This window comes from Pecten maximus, chromosome 14, assembly GCF_902652985.1.
Source record: "Pecten maximus chromosome 14, xPecMax1.1, whole genome shotgun sequence".
NCBI lineage: Eukaryota > Metazoa > Mollusca > Bivalvia > Pectinida > Pectinidae > Pecten > Pecten maximus.
The window spans coordinates 2,558,243-2,581,003 of record NC_047028.1 but is presented as its reverse complement, the minus strand read 5'-3'; the positions used below and the strand labels follow the sequence as shown (position 1 = coordinate 2,581,003).

At 35.8% G+C, this 22,761-nt stretch overlaps 3 protein-coding genes and 1 non-coding gene across 7 annotated transcripts in view; 3 read left to right on the top strand and 1 right to left on the bottom strand.

Annotated features, from left to right (window-relative positions):
* Positions 1 to 9,845, top strand: LOC117342841. 2 transcript variants are annotated; one of them, XM_033905110.1, is made up of 6 exons: positions 1 to 265; positions 4,510 to 4,704; positions 5,555 to 5,928; positions 7,395 to 7,513; positions 7,717 to 7,806; positions 8,343 to 9,845. In XM_033905110.1, the coding sequence occupies exons 2-6, from the start codon at positions 4,510 to 4,512 to the stop codon at positions 9,227 to 9,229; spliced, it is 1,665 nt and encodes a 554-aa protein (XP_033761001.1). In that variant the 5' UTR covers positions 1 to 265; the 3' UTR covers positions 9,230 to 9,845. The 2 variants fall into 2 exon arrangements, with proteins under 2 accessions (XP_033761001.1, XP_033760999.1); XM_033905108.1 differs by lacking the exon at positions 1 to 265 and adding an exon at positions 3,222 to 3,347.
* On the top strand, positions 5,194 to 5,267 carry Trnan-guu. Its single transcript has one exon. It is a non-coding gene; the product is annotated as a tRNA-Asn (tRNA).
* A 5,557-nt stretch (positions 9,846 to 15,402) lies between the features above and the next one.
* On the top strand, positions 15,403 to 16,455 carry LOC117342607 (5-hydroxytryptamine receptor 1A-like). Its single transcript, XM_033904804.1, has one exon. It carries the CDS (start codon positions 15,403 to 15,405, stop codon positions 16,453 to 16,455), a length of 1,053 nt encoding a protein of 350 aa, XP_033760695.1.
* Positions 16,456 to 17,146: 691 nt separating this feature from the next.
* LOC117342264 (inactive ubiquitin carboxyl-terminal hydrolase MINDY-4B-like) overlaps positions 17,147 to 22,761 on the bottom strand; it is a 41,118-nt gene continuing 35,503 nt past the window's right edge. For all 3 annotated transcript variants that reach the window (XM_033904352.1, XM_033904355.1, XM_033904353.1), the window contains one exon: positions 17,147 to 22,412. In XM_033904352.1, the coding sequence (XP_033760243.1) occupies positions 22,364 to 22,412 (49 nt within the window). In that variant the 3' untranslated portion in view covers positions 17,147 to 22,363. The remainder of the gene's footprint in view (positions 22,413 to 22,761) is intronic.

Sequence of the window (22,761 nt, the reverse complement as noted above, 5' to 3'; positions counted from 1 at the left end):
TTGATTAAAGGGACAAGAGGCGGACCCGGAATGCGCGAGCCAGTCGGCCCTTCGCTCAGATAGCTGTCCTCACGTTCGTTACATTGAAGGGCGTTTTTGTTTTGTCAAGAGATAGAGCTCGTTTTAAAATAGTTTTGTTTAAAGTTTAAAATACAGCGGTCCATTGTTGGTGGAACCAGATATATGTCGTGTCGTTGTAGAGATCGGTATTAGTTACGGAGACGGAGTTAACACGGATGTGGAATCTATAACGTGTCACAAAACGGTAAGTAAATTTTACATTGGATTTACTTTGTAGAGCAACAGTTTGGTTTTGTGTGCAATTCAAAATTTCAATTCCTGCGCGTGATTTTTTTTTTCAGTTTTCCATAATATTTGATTGAACTGTTAAATCTCATTTATGTTATATAATTGTTAAATTGAATTTAAATCAATCTTATTGCATACACTATGCACAAAATGATTGGACGCAAGTTATCACAACTTATCAATGTCCTCTCCATAATACAATTATACATATAACTTATCAATGTCCTCTCCATAATACAATTATACATATATGTTATCAATTACAATTATACATATATGTTATCAATTACAATTATACATATGTGTTATCAATTACAATTATACATATATGTTATCAATTACAATTATACATATGTGTTATCAATTACAATTATACATATGTGTTATCAATTACAATTATACATATGTGTTATCAATTACAATTATACATATGTGTTATCAATTACAATTATACATATGTGTTATCAATTACAATTATACATATGTGTTATCAATTACAATTATACATATGTGTTATCAATTACAATTATACATATGTGTTATCAATTACAATTAAACATATGTGTTATCAATTACAATTATACATATGTGTTATCAATTACAATTATACATATGTGTTATCAATTACAATTATACATATGTGTTATCAATTACAATTATACATATGTGCGAACCATGACACCGTTGTTATAATCGATAGCAATAATCTGATATTTATTATCATTTTTTATTTGTACACTGTCGACTAATTGGTCACTAACGTTTTCTAAATGCCTAGTACACCGTACGATAGTAATTAGCGAGTTCACATGATGTAGCTACCAAACACTGTCTAATCTGACATATTAGTTTTTGTCCTATACTTTATCAGATAAGTCAGCTGTATGTCCACTGACCAGACAACTGACCGATTTCCCCTGTAGTTATAATGCATTTTACTTTATTCTATGACATTAAACGTGGTCAATAAATTGAAGATAATCCTTGAGAAAAAGTAAGTTAAAATGATAAATATTAAACAAGATACTGTAAGATGTAGTTTTATTTACATGACTAAACTGCTGTAAGATGTAGTTTTAGTTACACGACTTAACTGTTGGGTGTTGTAGTTTTATTTACATGACTAAACTGCTGTATGATGTAGTTTTCTTTACATGACTAAACTGCTGTTTGATGTAGTTTTATTTACATGACTAAACTACTGTTTGATGTAGTTTTATTTACATGACTAAACTGCTGTGAGATGTAGTTTTATTTACATGACTAAACTGCTGTATAAGATGTAGCTTTATTTACATGACTAAACTGCTTAATGATGTAGTTTTATTTACATGACTAAACTGCTGTAAGATGTAGTTATATTTACACGACTAAACTGCTGTTTGATGTAGTTTTATTTACATGACTAAACTGCTGTATAATGTAGTTTTAGTTACACGACTTAACTGTTGGGTGATGTAGTTTTATTTACATGACTAAACTGCTGTAAGATGTAGTTTTATTTACATGACTAAACTGCTTAATGATGTAGTTTTATTTACATGACTAAACTGCTGTAAGATGTAGTTTTATTTACATGACTTAACTGTTGGGTGATGTAGTTTTATTTACATGACTAAACTGCTGTAAGATGTAGTTTTATTTACATGACTAAACTGCTTAATGATGTAGTTTTATTTACATGACTAAACTGCTGTATAATGTAGTTTTATTTACATGACTAAACTGCTGTAAGATATAGTTTTATTTACATGACTTGACATGCCATTGCTGAACTCATTATTAGCTTGCATGTGTTTTGTATTAATCAGTTAAACGAATTAGGATCTTAATCTAAGTCTTTGATTAAACTACATTAAGAAGGGCCGGTGTTAGTCTAAGTCCCGATGACACTACATTAGGGTGGTATTAGTCTAAGTCCCGATGACACTACATCAGGGATGTGTTAGTCTGTCCCTGATGACACTACATTAGGGTGGCATTAGTCTGTCCCTGATGACACTACATAAGGGTGGTGTTAGTCTGTCCCTGATGACACTACATCAGGGATGTGTTAGTCTGTCCCTGATGACACTACATTAGGGTGGTGTTAGTCTGTCCCTGATGACACTACATTAGGGTGGTGTTAGTCTGTCCCTGATGACACTACATTAGGGTGGTGTTAGTCTGTCCCTGATGACACTACATCAGGGATGTGTTAGTCTGTCCCTGATGACACTACATTAGGGTTGTGTTAGTCTGTCCCTGATGACACTACATTAGGGTGGTATTAGTCTAAGTCCCTGATGACACTACATTAGGGTGGTATTAGTCTGTCTCTGATGACACTACATTAGGGTGGTATTAGTCTAAGTCCCGATGACACTACATTAGGGTTGATGATAGCGTTCGGACTCAAATTGGACAATTGGAGAATTTATATCTTCTTATGTAATACATAAACAAATATTTCGTCAGCATGTTTTGAAAAACAACAGTCAATATACGAAACAGAAGGGTATCGATCTTCCTCTAGGATATATAAAGCTATTTGATCAATGTTTAAATTATAAATATTTTCTCAAGTGGCAGTCAGTCATTTTAGTAGGCATCAATATTGATGTTAAACATCTTGACTTTTATTGACTACAAATAACGCTGTTTACATTAGTACGCTCTAAAACTTGGAGTAAACATCGACATGTGTATGACGACCACTCGTTAATAGTAGCACCTTTTTGTCCGGAGAGTATCGCTCTACTCAAAGAGAGGCTTGTCCAATATTACGTCAGTATTTGTTTACAGGTGGCGCGTGTCACCTTACGTGTTAACCTTTGACCCCAGTGGCTATATATGTAAATATATACGTCCCTGGAGGGCAAACCTCTCACCAATCACATTTATATAGAGGCGATTTGTCTGTATATAACACATCATAAATCTTGTTAATGTTACAAATTATTGGCATTGTTAATCCTGGGTCTGTAGAGATAGACAGATCAGAGACGGCGAGACTTTGTGAAACATATCATAAACCGGCAACACAAAGTTACTTTGAAGTAAGTTGGGAGATAGAATCTATTACGTCATCCTTTGAATTTCTAAACATTTTGATCACATTGATAAAAAAAATACGGTACAAAAGGTATGTATAACAGAAAAGATGTAAAGTTTTATGACCATGAGCAAAGGTAGACAGGAAGTAAATACTTTATAAAATATTACTGTTCCGCGCACAACTTCAATTAAATTATATACATGTATTGTCAAGCATATATCCACTTAAGGAATCCGATTGTGACCTCCTATATCTTGTTGGACGCGGAGCTTAATTTAGCCGCTTACAAGTATGTTTTGGGAAATAGACACTTGGTATTTGATTATAATTTTCCCGGTGGACATTTTATAGGATTTCTTCTGTCTGGCTACATGTATTTTTGTGATGTTTGATGTCACAGTAAACTTGATGAATTTTAAAACAAACTAATTCCGACGTATTGAAATTCTCTGTTTTATAGTGTTAGTGTATACACCATACTCGTTCTCAATATTCTTTTTCATCTAATTGCTAGGAAAAAAAATCCCAGAATTAAATATTGATGACAACCTGAAATGGTATTATGTTGAGAAGCATTCCCACGACATCAAACAGATGTCCGATACGGTATCAACACGTGTTCGGTAGGAATCCATGTTACAGTCGAATTAAAACCAGAAAACTAACATCGTGCAACTTCTAGATTTTTTTTGTAACTGTGCAGGTGTTGAATACAGCACCGGGGCTCATTTCCGGCTTACTTTCCTGATTTATGGAGGTAAAGCCACTATTAGAAATAATTGTTTTCGCCATTGGAAAAACAACACCTTTTCTTAGCTTGGTACTTGTTGGTCGATTTAAACTGGTTAATGGAAATAACAAGTAGCGTCGGTCACGTGACGCTATTATTTTAACAGCATTTGGAGTTCATGCTTCAGTGGACTGGATTTCGCACCTGCATGTAAATTACACATGCTAATGAAAACCAATTATTTCACCTCCATATGTCATTAGTCATTTAACTTTCTCATAATTGATTTTTCGCTGTTAAAACTAGAGAAAGTGATTCGTCTAAAGTAAAGTATGGTCAGCTCGACATTCACACCTGCCTCCGCCCCTATAACGTGTATACTTCATTTTACTTGTGTGTGAGGTCCTTCTGTATTTAAACATTTAAATTTCAGATGAAGATGCTTTTGGTGATAATATTGGCTTGTGTCACATGTAACACAGGAGCGTGGAAATCAACCCCGGGAGACGGAACGTTATTCCCGGGGGTCGAGGACATACCTCCTCACGCCCTCTTCCATGAGGAATACCTGGACACCCCATCTAACATCTCCGAGGGAATAGAGGTCGATATTGGATCAGTATTTCCGGTAAGTTACACGCATCTATTGTTACGTAGAAACAGAATTAAAGCCGGACTTGTGCAAGTCTATCTCGTCTTTCATGGTCTTGTAGTCCTTGACACAGGGACCTGAGAATTTGTTACCGTCTATATGAACCTTCTCAAGAGTGCATGAACACATAATTAGTCGTTTTGAGAGGCAAGATTAAAATTCGGTACATATATACATGTAGACTGTAACCATTTACGCCTTCGTTGGAGGAAATAGTTATTTAAGCAGTTTGAATGCCCCTATGTAACAAATATTGAGGTCCTGTATGTGTATGAAACTAAACACTAAACGCAGCCACTGTCGGTGAGCACATAGATATAAAACTGGACCGTGAACGTCGTATGAGTGATTTATATTTAAATGGTATTTAGACTATTTACCATATAAGGAAGGTAAGATAACACGATACGCCTTAGTGGCTGACTGTTTTATTTGTTCTATAATTTCCGCCGGTGAAGGATATAGGTCTCCGTGGCGCAATCGGTTAGCGCGTTCGGCTGTTAACCGAAAGGTTGGTGGTTCAAGCCCACCCGGGGACGATTGTATTTTTAATATTTTTTTTTTAAATAATCTATTTTTAAATAAGATTTGAAAGGAAATGATGCATATCAACGGATTTGAACGATCCATAATTTTTCATTTCATTACTAAGGTGATATATTACTGACATATACAACTTATACTTACACTACCTATATTTTGTTGAGATAATAATCTCGCCGAAATATCTTGGTTCTTTGTTTCTAATTTCATTTGATTATGAAAAGACTATTTTAATAATAGCATGCAGCAGTATAACATATTGATTATTTTTGTTTACTTCTAGGGAGATGTCACGTGGGGCGAATCATCCAGCGACAAATTCGGGGTATACGTCTTGGCTTATCAGGACAGTCATCATTTCTCCTCGGATAAGGAACCGAAAGTACAAATTGAAGCTTCATTTACTTCCGGAAGGTTAGAAATTAGGATTTATCCCATGGAAGTTCCTTTCCCGGCGTCTTTGGATGTGCCTCTAAATGGGGCTGGATTTGTGTCGGCCAACGTATTGTGCTTGACGTTGGCCGTATTGGGAAGCATACTTGACCATCGAGTCAGTTTATTGTTTGGTATCGTGGTGTCGTGTGCTCTGGTTTCCTGTGTGGATCCGTACCTTTGGTCAGGTGATATCAGGTGCCACGTGACCATACTGTACCCAAGGTTAGTCAATTCACTTACTTTTAACACACCTCTTTCACTTACCTTTAATAAAGGTAGTCGACTGTACACTTGTAACTTATTTTACCTGGCTCGACTTCACAGGAAGGTGATAGGCCTACTTTATCCTAAATCCACGGTCCGTTTATAATTCTATTTGTAATAAATTCTGTCAATTCGCCTGTGTTTAAATCTCTCTGGTGACACTAGATGTTGTGTTTCATCAAAAATACCTATACTTGGTTCTGTATTTCTAGTCAGCAAATCCAACTAAAATCTGTTTAACATATGAATGTATAGAATTCTATAGTGCAAAACTTCACACACATACATGTACCTGCTTGTTATATATGCGTTGTGATATAAACATTATTTTTGTTGGAGTTTAGATAATATTGTGTTAGGGTTAAGGGTATATGCTACAAATGTTATTTCTGTTGGAGTTTAGGTTAGAGTTAAGGGTATATGCTACAAATGTTATTTCTGTTGGAGTTTAGGTTAGAGTTAAGGGTATATGCTACAAATGTTATTTCTGTTGGAATTTAGGTTAGAGTTAAGGGTATATGCTACTAATGTTATTTCTGTTGGAGTTTAGGTTAGAGTTAAGGGTATATGCTACAAATGTTATTTCTGTTGGAGTTTAGGTTAGAGTTAAGGGTATATGCTACAAATGTTATTTGTGTTTAAGTTTAGGTTATATTGTGTTAGAGTTAAGGGTATATGCTACAAATGTTATTTCTGTAGGAGTTTAGGTTAAAGTTAAGGGTATATGCTACAAATGTTATTTCTGTTGGAGTTTAGGTTAGAGTTAAGGGTATATGCTACAAATGTTATTTCTGTTGGAATTTAGGTTAGAGTTAAGGGTATATGCTACAAATGTTATTTCTCTAAGAGTTTAGGTTAAAGTTAAGGGTATATGCTACACATATTATTACTGTTGGGAGTTTAAATTATATTGTGTTAGAGTTAAGGGTATATGCTACAAATGTTATTTGTGTTTAAGTTTAGGCTATATTGAGTTAGAGTTAAGGGTTTATGCTACAAATGTTATTTCTGTTGGAATTTATGCTACAAATGTTATTTGTGTTTAAGTTTAGGTTGTATTGTGTTATAGTTAAGGGCAGATGCTACACATTTTATTTCCGTTGCAGTTTAGATTGCGTTAGAGTTAATATTTGTTTAAGTTAAACACAACCTTACACATACATGTAAAAGCCCCCGGTTAACTGCACATTATACCTGCGGTTTGTGTCGGAGACTCATATGGAAGTATGACCAAATTAAATCTAACAATTATATAATTGGAACTCCCTTTGATTAAATGCATTTCATAATAAAAAGTGTATTTATCCTTTAACTTAAGTGAGTGTAAACTTTTTCTATGAACAACAGTAACTATAGAGTATGAGTGATTAAAACACTTTACATTTAATTTAGACTTAATGTGCTTTTATTTTATTTTTTATCAGAAACATCACATTTTCCAATATCAGCATAGTTGTTCCAGAGGGAAAGATTTCTATTCCACCGAAGGAAAACAGAGTCACTACAGGAGATATATGGTGCTCAACGAACTACACCACAACAGGTAAATATTACTAGTATTCTATCTCTTATTGACATTTTATCCAATAAAACGACAGCATAATGATGGTCAATTCTTAGGAATGTTAATTCGCGTTATTGGGGAACTATTAATGATCATAATGATGATTAAGTAGATAGTAGCTTATGTTATGAACAATTTTGTGTGTGAGCTTTTCAGTTTATTCTGTCTGTTTGGTTTTACAGGGTGTCCATTTTGTTGCCATGGTAACGGATTCTGCGGTCCTGGCAATGTTTGTATTTGTCGAGAAAACTATGACAACGAAACTAACTGCGGTAAGAGAGAATTGTCACAATGTGCAGATACAAAGTTTTACAGTGTCTTATACAATCTAAAATACGAAATAGCGCAATAACCCGCGATGCACTCTGGGATAAGATGATAGACGTCATTGATTGGTCCATTTGATGGATCAGAGGTGGATGTTGACGTTTCTTTAAAAAAGGGTCAAAATTCACGCTATTGTCCACTGATTAAGAGATTTTTCAAAACCTTTAAACTAGTATTATATAATATGGCTTTCGATTTCATGAACTACAATTCGTGGTAGTTCCTTGTGGAAAAGCGAAACTTTTATTCATCTTCAATGTCTTTAAAAAAGGAAGAAAAACATTAAACGAATTGACAAATATCATTAAGTTTCATAAGATGTAACCAAATTACATGTTTTCAATTTATAAAAACAAATTTATTTTATTGAATGGTTAGTTTGGTCTAGACGAATACATTTCTTACAAAAATAGTTACAAACATAATCTAAGTTTGACGTTTGTGTGATATCAAATCGCTAAATATTTATCTTCATTTTCAGAGAGTGAATTGAAGCCAAAATTCAAGTTATACACCGGAAGTATGGACCCAAGACTGGCAAGATTCGATTCTCTCGACCTTTATAAGCATTTAATCGTCGGCAAACGTCGGGATGACGGAGTTGCCAGAATTGTGACCGAAATTAGATCACGTGATGCGAATGGGAATGAGATCGTGATCGGTGTCAAAAAAGGGAAACACATTAAGGACATTGTGGTTACCGGAAGTGAGGAGAGACGTATCAAGTGGATTAATTCATGTCATATTCTTGTGACGTCAGCCAAAACCAGCAAACCAAGCGAAAAAGACTCCGCTATCATAAACACGTGTGATACGCGTAGCGAAGTTAGAAAGAATGATACAAAGAAAAGAAGGAAAAGAAAGAAAAAAGATATTAGTTTTTTGTCGATCAAAAAAAAGTCTTTTGAAACAATCATCGAAAAGTCATCTCAAAATATCGTAGATACTACGAGCGAAAATGATTTCTTGTCTGCCAGTTTTAAAGTGTTAGGCAATGACGAAAATCATTCGAAGTGGAAGAAAACGTTTACAAAAGTACCAATCAATGTCAAACGTTGTGGCGAGGGTGATTTATCCTCCACGGTATATGCAAGCGTATTAGTGAAAAATAGTGACAGTGATATGATGCCGGTGTTAGAATATAAAGCAATAGCGGATTATTATCCGGGCAGTTTTTATGTAAAATTGCCTGCAAAACAAAAAACAGACAAAATTTTATCAAATGGAAACACACATCCTCTGCGCATGTGCAATCACTTCCGAAAATCATCGATCAAAGTGTGTCACAAAAACCAAAGGGTGTTGGCTTCAAATATATCGGAAAGCTGCGCCTCACTGCTTTGGTCGGACGGACAGACAGAATGTTAGTGAGGACAGCAGACATAGTGCCATAGACACGTGTGAGCGAGGATACTACGCTCTCCAATCTTACTGTGATAGTGTATCATCGATTGCTGACTCTAATTTGTGTCTAGAGTCGTTTACCGAGCAGGAAACATTTCACGTAAGCAAGGACACATACGTGATATTTAGAGTGATGTTTCCGGACGGTCACACAGTCCGGTCTCCCGTGTATCGATTTAACAGTAGTGCTGCTCACGTAACTGAGCCTATCGTGTTAGAAGGAATCAACGTTATTCCAAAAATATTAAATTTTAGCATAAATCCGCCTGACCCGCATCCAAACCAGGGGTACGAGGCGATCATCCGATACAGGTGCGTGTCGGACACAACAAAACTGCACATGCGCGTAGAAGGGGATGATAGTTATACCAGTGACGTCACCTGTTACGGAAACCAGCAATGTGATTGTTGCACCCTCCATGTTGCCGGTGCGACTGCGCATGTTACGGATACAGTAAAAATAGAGTTATCCGACTCATATTCCGGTGTGAATATCACGCAACAATATCGTGTGATGTTTTAGTTGCGACTGAAATGTTTTTGTTATTTGTTTTGTCGAATAAAAGTGTGTTACATTAATTGAATCTCTTGTATTTTATTAATGTGAACTATTTTTGCAATTAAGGGGCTACCAAAATGTTACAAAAAAAACAAATACGTTTTGAACCTTGGTATTGAGAGCTTATTCTAGCTTGGACGCTATGCGTACGACTTTCTATAAGAACTCTTTGTTAAAGAAATTAAAACAGAATTCGTGAAAAAATTAAACAGAATTCAGAAAGCCAACAAGAGTACAAAACACACCAGAAAAGACTCCGCGAAATGTTACTTCTAACCAAGCTGTACCTGAGTGATTGATATCAGTACCACAGAACTTGTACATACACTGATTTCTATTTATTATGACATTGATACTGAAAATGTACCAACGTAAATGCTTTTATTGAGGACAATATGGTAAGAGTATGGGTGCAATTGGTCCTAAAACTTGAGCTATTGTGCGTGAACTATTTATAGGAAGTGGCCTTGACCTTTAACATATACAGGCCTGAAAAAAACTGTTCAAAACAATCATCCCAACAAATCTAGGAATATTGTGCATGAACTGTTTTCTATTTATAGTAACAGGGACCCTGAACTTTAACCCTATACTGTGCAGAAACTTTAAAAATGACAACCGGATACTATCACGTGGGTACTGCACCATACGGGACTGTATTTTTGATCAACAGATAGAACTTTTTCAGGTCGAAATAGTGACAAGAAGACAAATACTCAATTAGAAGTTCTCAGAAACATTTTGACGATTTGCGCAAAATACATTTTTAGGATGGAAGTCATATCACGAAGACAGGATTTTCCTTATGAGTTAGTGGTCACACTGACATACCTCTACACAGGTACATTGAAATTAGTCAAAGTCTAGCTGTGTGCTTCTTTTATTTGGTTCGTACCAGTTGGTTACTGAAAAGGTGCGGTACCTTATAATGAAACGCTACTGAATCTCAAGTGAGCTTCCAAAATGGCGGCCGTCTCTACAAAGTATAGTTTCAACATAAAAACGATTACTTTCTTTATTCATAAGGTAACGGATATATTATCAATACCTGAATAGTTTTGTCGTTTATTAACACGTATAATTTATACAATTTCATCGCAAATGAAGATTCCTCCTCTCGTTTTTAACAAAACGTACATTTGTATGCCGAATGAATCATCAGAGTTTGGCCATTTTCACTGTGTAGGAATGAATCCGGATATAGGTACCAGGCGAAATATCACGAATACTTTGAACAATCCTCCCAAGATACCAGAAAATTTGGAATTATTCATCTTTTACAGCAGCATAGACTAACAATTAACATGCAAAAATATTAAAATTTTACAAACTTTATGTAAGTTTCCGAACAACATCATTGTCCGGATTTTGCTGTTTTTTTTATTAGTGTGTGTTAAACTTGTTTCATACATTGTTCTTATTACTAATTTAAGATATTTATCAGTAGAAATACTGTTATAATTGTTGTTGTAAATAAATTAAATGATTTATACATTTGAACAAAATTATATACATGTATATATATATATATATATATATAGGGTCTAGTAAGTAATAACGACGGTATAAACCAATATAGGTACTGGCCACCCGATATTGTCACTGCAACCCGCTGTTTGGGCCGAGTTTTGCGGGACGAAATGTACATATCGAGGGAGGGGAAAAAACAATAACAAAAACATTCATGACACAACACGCGCTGCCATCACATCGAGTCGACCCACGATGCTTTTCTGTTAAACCTTTAAGTTATATTATTTATCTATTTACTTATTTATTTGTTCAATCATTCATTCATTCATTCATTTACTTTTAGCGTCTGTACACCACCAAAGATGTTTCCTTATTAATCATAATAGGCCCTCGGCGAATTTAGTATCGGCCGAGGGGGATCATTTTTACAACATTATGATACTTTTTGTTGTTTATACCTACTATATTTGTGTAACTGTTCCATGTTCTATGTCTATATGTGATCGTATGTAATTTACCTGTGTCTTGATAAAGGGGCGGATTGCCTCGAAAATTTGACAATTTACTTGTCTGTACTGTCGTTATTACTACTTGACATATATATATATATATATATCATTCAAAGTTTATACCTTGATATCAACATTCGGTCCTCAGGCTGATATCAAGACTCTCGGGCTGATACTAATGGCTGATCATGGAGTTATATTGAAACGTAATGTGAAAGAAAACAGTTATAGTTGTTGTTAATCTGTTTTCTACGATTTAAATGTTTAAATAAATCTGTGTGAAAAAAATAACGCGCTAAAAATTAGAAGAGGAGTTTACATGCTGCAAACTAAATTGTTATACATATTAAATATCTATCACCACTTGTCCAGCATGTATCAGGCATTTATTGTAAAAAATGACAATTATTTAATACCTGTAAGCAAACATAGACCAGGCAGCACGATAGAAGGGAGATAACTCCAAGTACTGGTACATGCTACTGCATGATGAACAATTGCTTTTTGTAAATATCTGCTTCAATTAAACTTTTAAATGCGACTGAAATATATCTAAGTTAACATAGCAAGGTCCTAAATCGACTGTTATCAGAGAGATGCATCAAACCATACGGAAATGTATTAAATAAGAAATATTTGTGAATACAAGTGTACCTCACCTCCACATACACTGTATACGTTAAACAAAGCATGTAAATGAGCGGAAAGAAATGGTATAAACTGGAGGTAATAAAGTACATTTACCGAAGATATGTAGCTGGTCTGAAATAGAAGGATCACTGTACTCTATAACTGTTTGCGTATGAGGATATTTAGCCATCCGGTTTTTGTGAACATTTATGATACTAATAATTTGGAAGTAATAAAAAGTAAAAGTAAAGTATAATAAAATAAATAACTATTTTTACAAACGCTGGGAAATAGTGTGGTGTCCATAATCACGTAGGTGGAAAGGAAAGAATTCTTGCTTGATAGACAGGTACATCGTCCAGCACCAGTAGGACTACCACGTGAGCACGAGGATATGCTTGACTTACGACAAAGATAATTTTAGTAGTTATAGTGTACAACACTGCAGCTTATTCTAACATATTCAGTTAATTATTCTCTATTATGAGTTTGTACTTATTATGTGTAATTTCTACAATGCTTACTTTTACCATTTAACACTTTTGTGTGTTAAATTTTGTGTATTATTACGCATAGCCATCACTCTCCTGATTACGTAGTTATTTACTTATGTTGGTGTGTGTGAGAGTGTATGAGAGTGTGAGAGTGTGTTTATTAGATAATTGTATTCTTTGTACATGTATTATTGATGGGCCTATGAGCCGTAAGGCTCTCGGCAAAATAAAGAATCAGAATCAGAAGGCATGTAGTAAAGGAAAAAGGCAAATCGTGAAGCATTGTTACGTTAAGAAAGCTATAATGTTGTCCCACCAGATCTAACCTACATAATGGGCTACTGACATGGCTGACGGATTCGATAACAACCAGAGTAGTTCTCTAACAAGGCAATCCAGAAATAATGACAGTAAAGATATCGAAATATTAATGACGAACACCTTAAAATTAACATTTTGTCAAATGTCCGATTCCCATACTGGTACTGTAAATTACTTTAACAAATTAAATTCCCCTGCGTTTATCGCAAAACGACGAGTTAGAGGTTATATACAGATGACCTGGTTCTGCTATTACTAATATTGCATGTCCGGAATATAACAATACAAACACAGCGATTAGCTTCTGAGTTGATAATAGCAAACAGTCTCGACCTGAAAAGAAGAAGAAAAAAAGAGTTTGATTTATCAAATTTTTGTAATATTGAAACGAGTTACTAAGTTGATATCTGTCAAAAATTTTATCAATAGGACAAGGGCTGTTTATTCTGTAAATATGACATCATTTTCATTATTTAATATACATGTATATATATATTTATTTAATAATTTATTTTGTAATTCATTAATTATTAGTCGTATATGTCCTGTGAATTATTACATTTATACTGGCATCTTATAATCCGACCAAAACGTCTTACGATCCTGGATTTGCCAAAATTACGTCACTGTCCGATATAATTATGACGCTATAACTTGACAATATTGTCTTTTCCGACAAACATTTGAATGAACAGTTGTATTGTCATACCTAATCAAACAACCCCGGGACCATAAATGTTGGTCAAGTCCGTTTTCATTATAATATTTATCGATTAAGTGGCCAACGTTTGGAAATGTTGCCATTTATGAAACACTCGATACCGGTGATAATACTTGATTGCCCATGTATTATCAGTGGTCGCGGTGTCGTTGGTAGCTGTCTCTAACCGGCTCATCACAGACACGACAGCACGCCGTATGGACAGGTAACAATGGGATGACTGATGTAGGCTTCATCAGTAGGGCAGAAGGATTTCCTATGTAATGAACTACTGATAACGTTCAAAAGGGTTCATGTCGATGTATGTCCAAAGGCAAAGTGTCGGAACTGACTGAAAAAAGTGTGAGTTTACCTGACAGTGATTAACATCAGTATCGTCTGGATGTCCTAACGTCCGACACTGCCGTACAAACAGAAAAAGTGTGTCAGTTTACCTGACAGTGATTAAAATCAGTATCGTCTGAATGTCCTAACGTCCGACACTGCAGTACAAACGGAAAAAAGTGAGTTTACCTGACAGTGATTAAAATCAGTATCGTCTGGATGTCCTAACGTCCGACACTGCCGTACAAACATAAAAAGTGTGACAGTTTACCTGACAGTGATTAAAATCAGTATCGTCTGGATGTCCTAACGTCCGACACTGCCGTACAAACAGAAAAAGTGTGACAGTTTACCTGACAGTGATTGAAATCAGCATCGTCTGGATGTCCTAACGTCCGACACTGCCGTACAAACAGAAAAAGTGTGACAGTTTACCTGACAGTGATTAAAATCAGCATCGTCAGGATGTCCTAACGTCCGACACTGCCGTACAAACAGAAAAAGTGTGACAGTTTACCTGACAGTGATTGAAATCAGCATCGTCTGGATGTCCTAACGTCCGACACTGCCATACAAACAGAAAAATGAGTTTACCTGACAGTGATTAAAATCAGCATCGTCTGGATGTCCTAACGTCCGACACTGCCGTACAAACAGAAAAAAGTGTGAGTTTACCCGACAGTGATTAAAATCAGCATCGTCTGGATGTCCCAACGTCCGACACTGTCATACAAACAGAAAAAAGTGTGACAGTTTACCTGACAGTGATTAAAATCAGCATCTTCTGGATGTCCTAACGTCCGACACTGTCATACAAACAGAAAAAGTGTGACAGTTTACCTGACAGTGATTAAAATCAGAATCGTCTGGATGTCCTAACGTCCGACACTGCCGTACAAACAGAAAAAGTGTGACAGTTTACCTGACAGTGATTAAAATCAGAATCGTCTGGATGTCCTGGCGTCCGAGGAGAGTTATAAACAATGTTTTTCAGCTAGTGGGTGTAATTAACACAATTATTTAACTGGTGTTGGACCCCGCGACAAAAATTCTACAAAGTTATTGCAATATTTTATTGAAATAAGATGTCTATACACCAAATAGACATGGTTTGGTTAAAAATCATTGACTCCAGTCCTCTCGAGAAGGTGCCAGTTACATGCGTGTGTGATGACCGACTGAACGCCAGTCTCACTCTTGAAGGAGGAGCTGTCAAGGACATACCTCAGACAGGAGACCAATGTTTCCCATTACCAGAAAATGTCCACGAACAGATCAAGCAGATCGCCCTTGTTCCAATAACCATTCTCATCCTCGGCTGTAATTCCGGAGTACTTTGCCTGATTGCGGCCAACAAAATCTTCCGTACGCCAGCCTACCTTCTTATTGCCAACCTTGGGCTGGCAGACCTGACAGTGGGCGTTGTCAGTGTTGGTACCATGCTGACCAGAGCTAAGGAGGAAACGCTGGACTTGTGTCTGGTCAGGATAGGATTCACAGTAGCCTGCTGTGTCTGCTCTCTCATCTGTCTCATGTGTATTGCCATCGAGCGATTTATCGCCATCACGTATTCGCTGACATACAGACAGACAGTAACGGCCTGTAAGGTAACTGTCGTCATTTTACTGTCGTGGTTCGTGTCACTTGTGGTCGGGTTTGCTCCTCTGATAGGATGGAAGATCCAAGATTATCATAACTACTGTTCCTTTCTGTATGTCCTTCCATCAGACTATATAATATTCTTGTTTTCCTCTTGTGTTTTGTTGCCAATAATAGTCACATTTACTATGTATGGACAGATTTACAAATATGCCAGACGCCATATCAAAAGAATTGAAGCCATCGAAAACCTACACTTGGATCGAAGAAATAACAGAATTTTCAGATTTTCTCCCAGAAATTTGAAATCACTTAAAACATTGTTGGCAGTGTTTGGTTGTGTAATCGTCACTTGGCTTCCGTTTTTACTTGGGACGATCACACAGGTCATTTCTGGCTATACGACATGCTTCCTAAAGGACATAGTAGGAACCCACCTACTGTTACTGGGCTTCACCAACTCGTTCCTCAACCCATTGATATACGCGATGGGCACTAAGGATTTCAGAGACAAAGTCAGAGAAACGTTCGGTCGTCGAACCAGTTGTAATTCTCCATAAATTGGGAACCATTGTAAATTCTGTTAGAATTGACCGAGGCATGTTTACGTAGTACTATTATGGTATAGAATTGGGATTTCTTTATTTAGTTGATATATTAGTACGGTGAGAAAGCGATCTAAAAAAAAAAAAGTCAAATGGTACACCGTGAAATAAAAATTCACGTTATTAATTTCGTACCTTATCTAATTGCAACACATTACACAATATTTAAGGAAAATGTATGTCCATCATTTAGAATGTTAATCAAAGAAACTGAGTTGCAGAATCGGTTTTATTTGGAAAAAAATCGTTACATTAAATGTCATTAGAAAAAAGGCAACAAAATATTGATTTAAATCCAATAAAAATACACGAGATTCATTATTTTTACGTGTGTGCATTTCATTTTAGTGTGGTTAAGGTTCATCTAAATAGCATACCCAGTACTATTTCCATTAGGCCATATGCCTAACCGTGGGCACTGCTTTTGACATGTAATTTGGTAAGCTGTTTGTAAATGGCGACAAACGTGAGAAAAATGCATGTTTGAAAACATAATAAGTTTGTGTGAATCACACACATGCACATGTATATTGCACAATATGACTGATATAGCAATTTCGATAGTTTAATAATTTCGAGAGTTTTAAAGTGTCCCCGTTCATAGCATAGAACGTTAATGTATTAGACTATATAACAAACAAATTGCTATTCCATTAACTTCTTTATTTTTTGTATACATGTAAATAAAACACTTTGCACACAGAGCGTCAACTATTTTCACACAAATTCATCATCTCAATAGACAGAGATGACGGCACAGTACCAACAGTTACGGTAAGTCACACTGCTAACAGTTACGATAAGTCACACTGCTAACAGTTACGGTAAGTCACACTGCTAACAGTAACGATAAGTCACACTGCTAACAGTTACGATAAGTCACACTACTAACAGTTACGATAAGTCACACTGCTAACAGTTACGGTAAGTCACACTGCTAACAGTTACAGTAAGTCACACTGATAACAGTTACGATAAGTCACACTGCTAACAGTAACGATAAGTCACACTGCTGACAGTTACGATAAGTCACACTGCTAACAGTTACGATAAGTCACACTGCTAACAGTTACGATAAGTCACATTACTAACAGTTACGGTAAGTCACACTGCTAACAGTTACGATAAGTCACATTACTAACAGTTACGGTAAGTCACATTACTAACAGTTACGGTAAGTCACACTGCTAGCAGTTACGGTAAGTCACACTACTAACAGTTACGGTAAGTCACACTGCTAGCAGTTACGGTAAGTCACACTACTAACAGTTACGATAAGTCACACTGCTAACAGTTACGGTAAGTCACACTGCTAACAGTTACGATAAGTCACACTGCTAACAGTTACGGTAAGTCACACTGCTAACAGTTACGGTAAGTCACACTACTAACAATTACGGTAAGTCACACTGCTAACAATAACGAAGAGTCACACTGCTGACAATAACGAAGAGTCACACAGCTAACAGTTACGGTAAGTCACACTGCTAACAGTTACGGTAAGTCACACTGCTAACAGTTACGAAGAGTCACACTGCTAGCAGCAAAACTCATTGCACTAATGTTGATTTTGATTATGATTTAGAGGAACGTTTAATTTCCTTACCTACCATTTGATTTAAACAGGACATTTAAATTGTCGTAAAAGGTTTGATTTTAAATGAATATAAGAAACAATTCTAATAACAAAACTTAAATTTGCAACAACAACAAAAAAAGAGAAAAAAAAGTCAGAATAAATCAACACATAGAATGAAAAGTAATAAAGGAGAAAAATAGTTGGCCCTTTATGTCTAACGAAAGAAAACATCAAATGTTATAACTTGACAAGCTGATTCTAAATACAAAAACGATTTACAGATAAATATTAAAACTAGTTGATAACCAGTATAACATTTGATAATTTACCTATAAAACAAGAAAATATAACAGTATGTTCGCGTCCGTAACAATGAATAAAATAATTGTTATAGACATATACATTTCTACTAAGAAAATACAGTGTTTATCAATTCGTAGCATAAACAGCTGAACTAAACATAATACAATAATTCTGTACTGCCCGACAGCAAATCGACCTTACGACTGGGTACGGATACTCCTAAATACACGAGATACATTGACCGCCTCCTATGCAGTGAATACAAAGACGTTAAATATCGGTAAAACTTCCTGTCACGTGACTGGAGTACATACATAGAACGACAATATAAGATTATGTAACAAGATCCAAAAGGTATGTAAACTTATAACAAGATGATATAAAACGAATATAAAGGCTGAATACTAACGGTTATTATTTTTGGAAACGAAAGGTTATATTGACAACCAAAACTGGTGTTAAACCATAGCAACAAAAGACTATATTTAGATAGAGATATACCGACTGATATGGATTGAAAAATAAAGATGTTTTTAATATTTACAATATATGGAAACTGGCAACTCCAGGTAGGCTTCATGCATCCTAACCCTTCACATAAACACCGAACACCAAGAAATACGTTTGTCTTGATGAAATCTTCAATAAATAAATGGATAGGAAAATTATAAAAAATAAATAAAATATGCAATCACATGTCAAGAAACTTATTGACTCTATAAATGGTGATGCTTTCAGATATCTGAAAGAAAACCATCACAGCTGACTATGGAAACAGCCAATAGCAACACAAAACCTATGCTTTATGATATTGACTAGATGATAAATGAAACGTAAATCATTTGATTTTGTCAATTAAATAATGTAGAATCAGGACGTTTGTATGAATCACAAAAATATATAATGGTATAGAACAATTCGTAACATAATGGTAATATATTTCAATTACCTAACAAATCGTGTAAATACTGATGTCAAAATAAGGCGAAATGATGATACAACCCCACGGTATCATACGAGTTCACAGGGACGCATGTGTTTTACACACGTACAGTAACAATCCCCTGGTCGCCGTGGGCGATAAGGATGCAGTATTCAGGACAGGGCATTTTTAACGGTATTTAATTACAAAAAACATCATTGCATTCCTATGCAAGGGATATTTTTTCAGATAAAGTAATGCGCATGCGTGTTACAAGTAACTTTCACCAATAGCAATTTCCCATCCTCGATAGTCCAGGGACTACGTCCATTTTCGCTCTCTGCGAGTAAGTGAATGTAGTCTCTGTATTATCGTGGATGGGAAATTTGATATACAATTCCTAAGAATATTTAAACACATTTTTATACAGAGATGAAAATGGACTAAGGGCAAAAAGGCTGAAAATTAGATTACTCAATCTTTTCAATGGGAAAAATTACAAGTTTACATTACACTGATATTCTCAAAAAGGCTGAAATCAGCCAATCGGCTGAACATTTTTATCTCTGTTTATAACAAAGGGAATGTTTTCGTTTGGCGATACAGAAGTCCAATCTTACTAGTATACGTATGTACATATAAAAAAGAACAAAAAAAGTCACCATAAACGTAAACAATAACATCAGCAAATAATTGTTTTAATCTTAAAGGTTTGAGAAACCTGCAAATATTGAATGGCAAGGCACCGTTGCATCAGAAAGACAATGGCAGAGCTTACGATCTTAGAACGTCGCCAATTCAGTCACTTTTCGTCTCACCAAAATAGCCCGACTTGAAAACGACACGGTTTTGAAATGACTTTGAACAGAAATGGGCAATCTGAATCGCTGACTGGAGAGCGTGCAAAACAGATAATTCATAGCTAATACAACCAATAACGGCAGATCTGGTTTAATTGCAATACATTCGAAGATCGTGAATTGAAGTCATCTCCGTTCTATTATGAGTCGTGCGAGTTCTTCAATTCCACGTCGAGCCGTATAATAGTGGAGACTATGAATGAATTAGCGAATCTTGGACGTAAATAAAATATCTGTAAAAGACTGACCAATACTGGTAGTTTAAACATGAAAATAATAAAAACAAATCGCACTTGTTATATTGGCACAACGTAAGAGATAACCTTCCTCCCTGATGATTCAGAACGAGAATGTCGGAAACAACATTACATTGTAATGGTCGTTATATTTTATTGACTACCATAGCCAGATTTTACAATGTTTTAACAAAGACTGGTTAAGTTTGTTTAAATCATAATAACTTAGTGAGACATAGAATAAATTTTGTACACCAATACAAAATCACACTTCAAGAAATTATCAATGAAAAAATTCATGCAGTCATGCCAGAAAGGGACATACGAGGGCTGATTGATAAGTCGTTAGCTTCGTATTGAAGGATTTGATTTTTGCCAGACATATTGTATTATTTTTCAACATTACCCCCTTCAGTATCTATATACTTTTGCCAGTGGTGTTTAAGGGCCTCAATGCCACTTTTATAGAACTCCATTCTTGGCTGTTCAGAAAGTTATTCACTGCATGTTAAGGTTAGGGTAAGGGTGCCTGAAATAGCTGTTTTCAGTTTTGGAAGTAGATGAAAGTCTGACGGAGCAAGATCAGGTGAATAAGGTGGATGCTCAATCAATTTAAAGTCACAATCGTGAATGGCAGCCATGGCAATGACAGACTCTTTCACCCTAACCCTAACCGATTTTGTCTATTTTGCAAAAGCTGCTTGTCTTATATACTTTAGAGAGCTACCTCGTCGATATAAACTAACCAAATGAGACCAGTCCTTGGATACACGCCCTATATAATGAAAAAATTCTAGGATTTGTGATGTAAGACACATTATGGAAGTGTCCATTAAATCTCGAGAGGCCGTCAATACTTCTGTTCAATAGCCATACAGATAACCGACTGGAATGTTTATAGCGGACATAGTTGCTTGAAGAATCCTTATCGTGATGCCCAAGTCACGATCAAGCTTTTAGCTCGAGAACAGGATAAAATCGTTTGATAACAATGGGCCATTTAGACGACATGAACATAAACTTTTTTGCTTCATCATTGCGGCTAGTGGGACTCTTATAAGGCACTTCGACTACCCAGACCGGAAATGTAACATGATCCCATCTGTGATATGCTTTGGATGATATCACATTTATTCATTTAATTTCCAATAAACCTGAAATATTGAAAGGTCGTTTCCTTCTTCGTGTTCTTAAAAACTGGGATTCAGAATTTGAAGTACATGCTTCATATTTTCTGAAACATCAGACAGCAAAGTGTGGAATGAGATTTCTGGGACAAATATTGAATTCCAATTAAGGTCAAAGTCTTATCAGCAACAAATTGATACCAAAATGGGATGGCGCAAGTTCCAGAAAAAATTCACTTTTGGGATATAGTAATAATACTAACATCAGAAAAGACTTTAAAGTGTACAAGTATTAAAGTAGATTCCTCCATGGCGTAATACTAAACTAGTACTTAGTACTGTATGTAGGACTTGTATGTCTTATTCTATGACAAGGAAGACAATCATTGTTAAAAGAATCACAAAATATTTGTACCCATCAACTAATTATAGACTGGCACCAGAATAAATGAAATTCAAGAAAATGTGTTTTTATATATCTAGATCATCAATAAGTTCCTTTCAGGAAGTTAATCAAGTTATAAAATCATCTTCTACACTGCCTTCTAAAACTCGTATGCCATTGGCTAAATATTTATGTAATCTATACTGCCATTGGTCCACAGAAGCGACTGTAAGCCAATGAAATGCTGCGTTATTTAGTAACACCAGTCTCAATAAAGTAAACTGATTCTCCCCAATACAGTCTGTCTCAGGAGGTCTAGTACATTGTTTGTATTGATTGCTGATGATGAAATATGCGGTTTATTTAAACTCATATCATTGGTCAATGTCTGTACCAATAAAAGAGTCATTGATTGATTGGTCCTCCCTCTGCTTACAGTGAAGACTTGACATCAAAAGAACGGATCACATCCTTGCCATTTGATGGCCGCACCATACCACCTGAGGATAAACAAATTGAAGTTTAAGGAACAGATGGAAAAGCAAATTGCAGTTTAAGGTTTGGTTTGTTTGGTTTGTTTTTGTTTAACGTCCTATTAACAGCCAGGGTCATTTAGGAGGACGTGCCAGGTTTTGGAGGTGGAGGAAAGCCGGAGTACCCGGAGAAAAACCACCGGCCTACGGTCAGTACCTGGCAACTGCCCCACGTAGGTTTCGAACTCGCAACCCAGCGGTGGAGGGCTAGTGATAAAGTGTCGGTACACCTTAACCACTCGGCCACCGCGGCAGTTTAAGGAACAGGTGGAAAAGCAAATTGAAGTTTAAGGAACATGTGGAAAAACAAATTGAA

Excerpts from the sequence above, each read along its gene's own strand:
- LOC117342841 (XM_033905108.1), top strand. The coding sequence starts at position 3,237 with ATGTTACAAATTATTGGCATTGTTAATCCTGGGTCTGTAGAGATAGAC. Across the intron at positions 3,348-4,509 it reads CAACACAAAGTTACTTTGAA|ATGAAGATGCTTTTGGTGAT; the intron begins GTAAGTTGGGAG and ends TTTAAATTTCAG. Across the intron at positions 4,705-5,554 it reads ATATTGGATCAGTATTTCCG|GGAGATGTCACGTGGGGCGA; the intron begins GTAAGTTACACG and ends GTTTACTTCTAG.
- LOC117342607 (XM_033904804.1), top strand. The coding sequence starts at position 15,403 with ATGGTTTGGTTAAAAATCATTGACTCCAGTCCTCTCGAGAAGGTGCCA.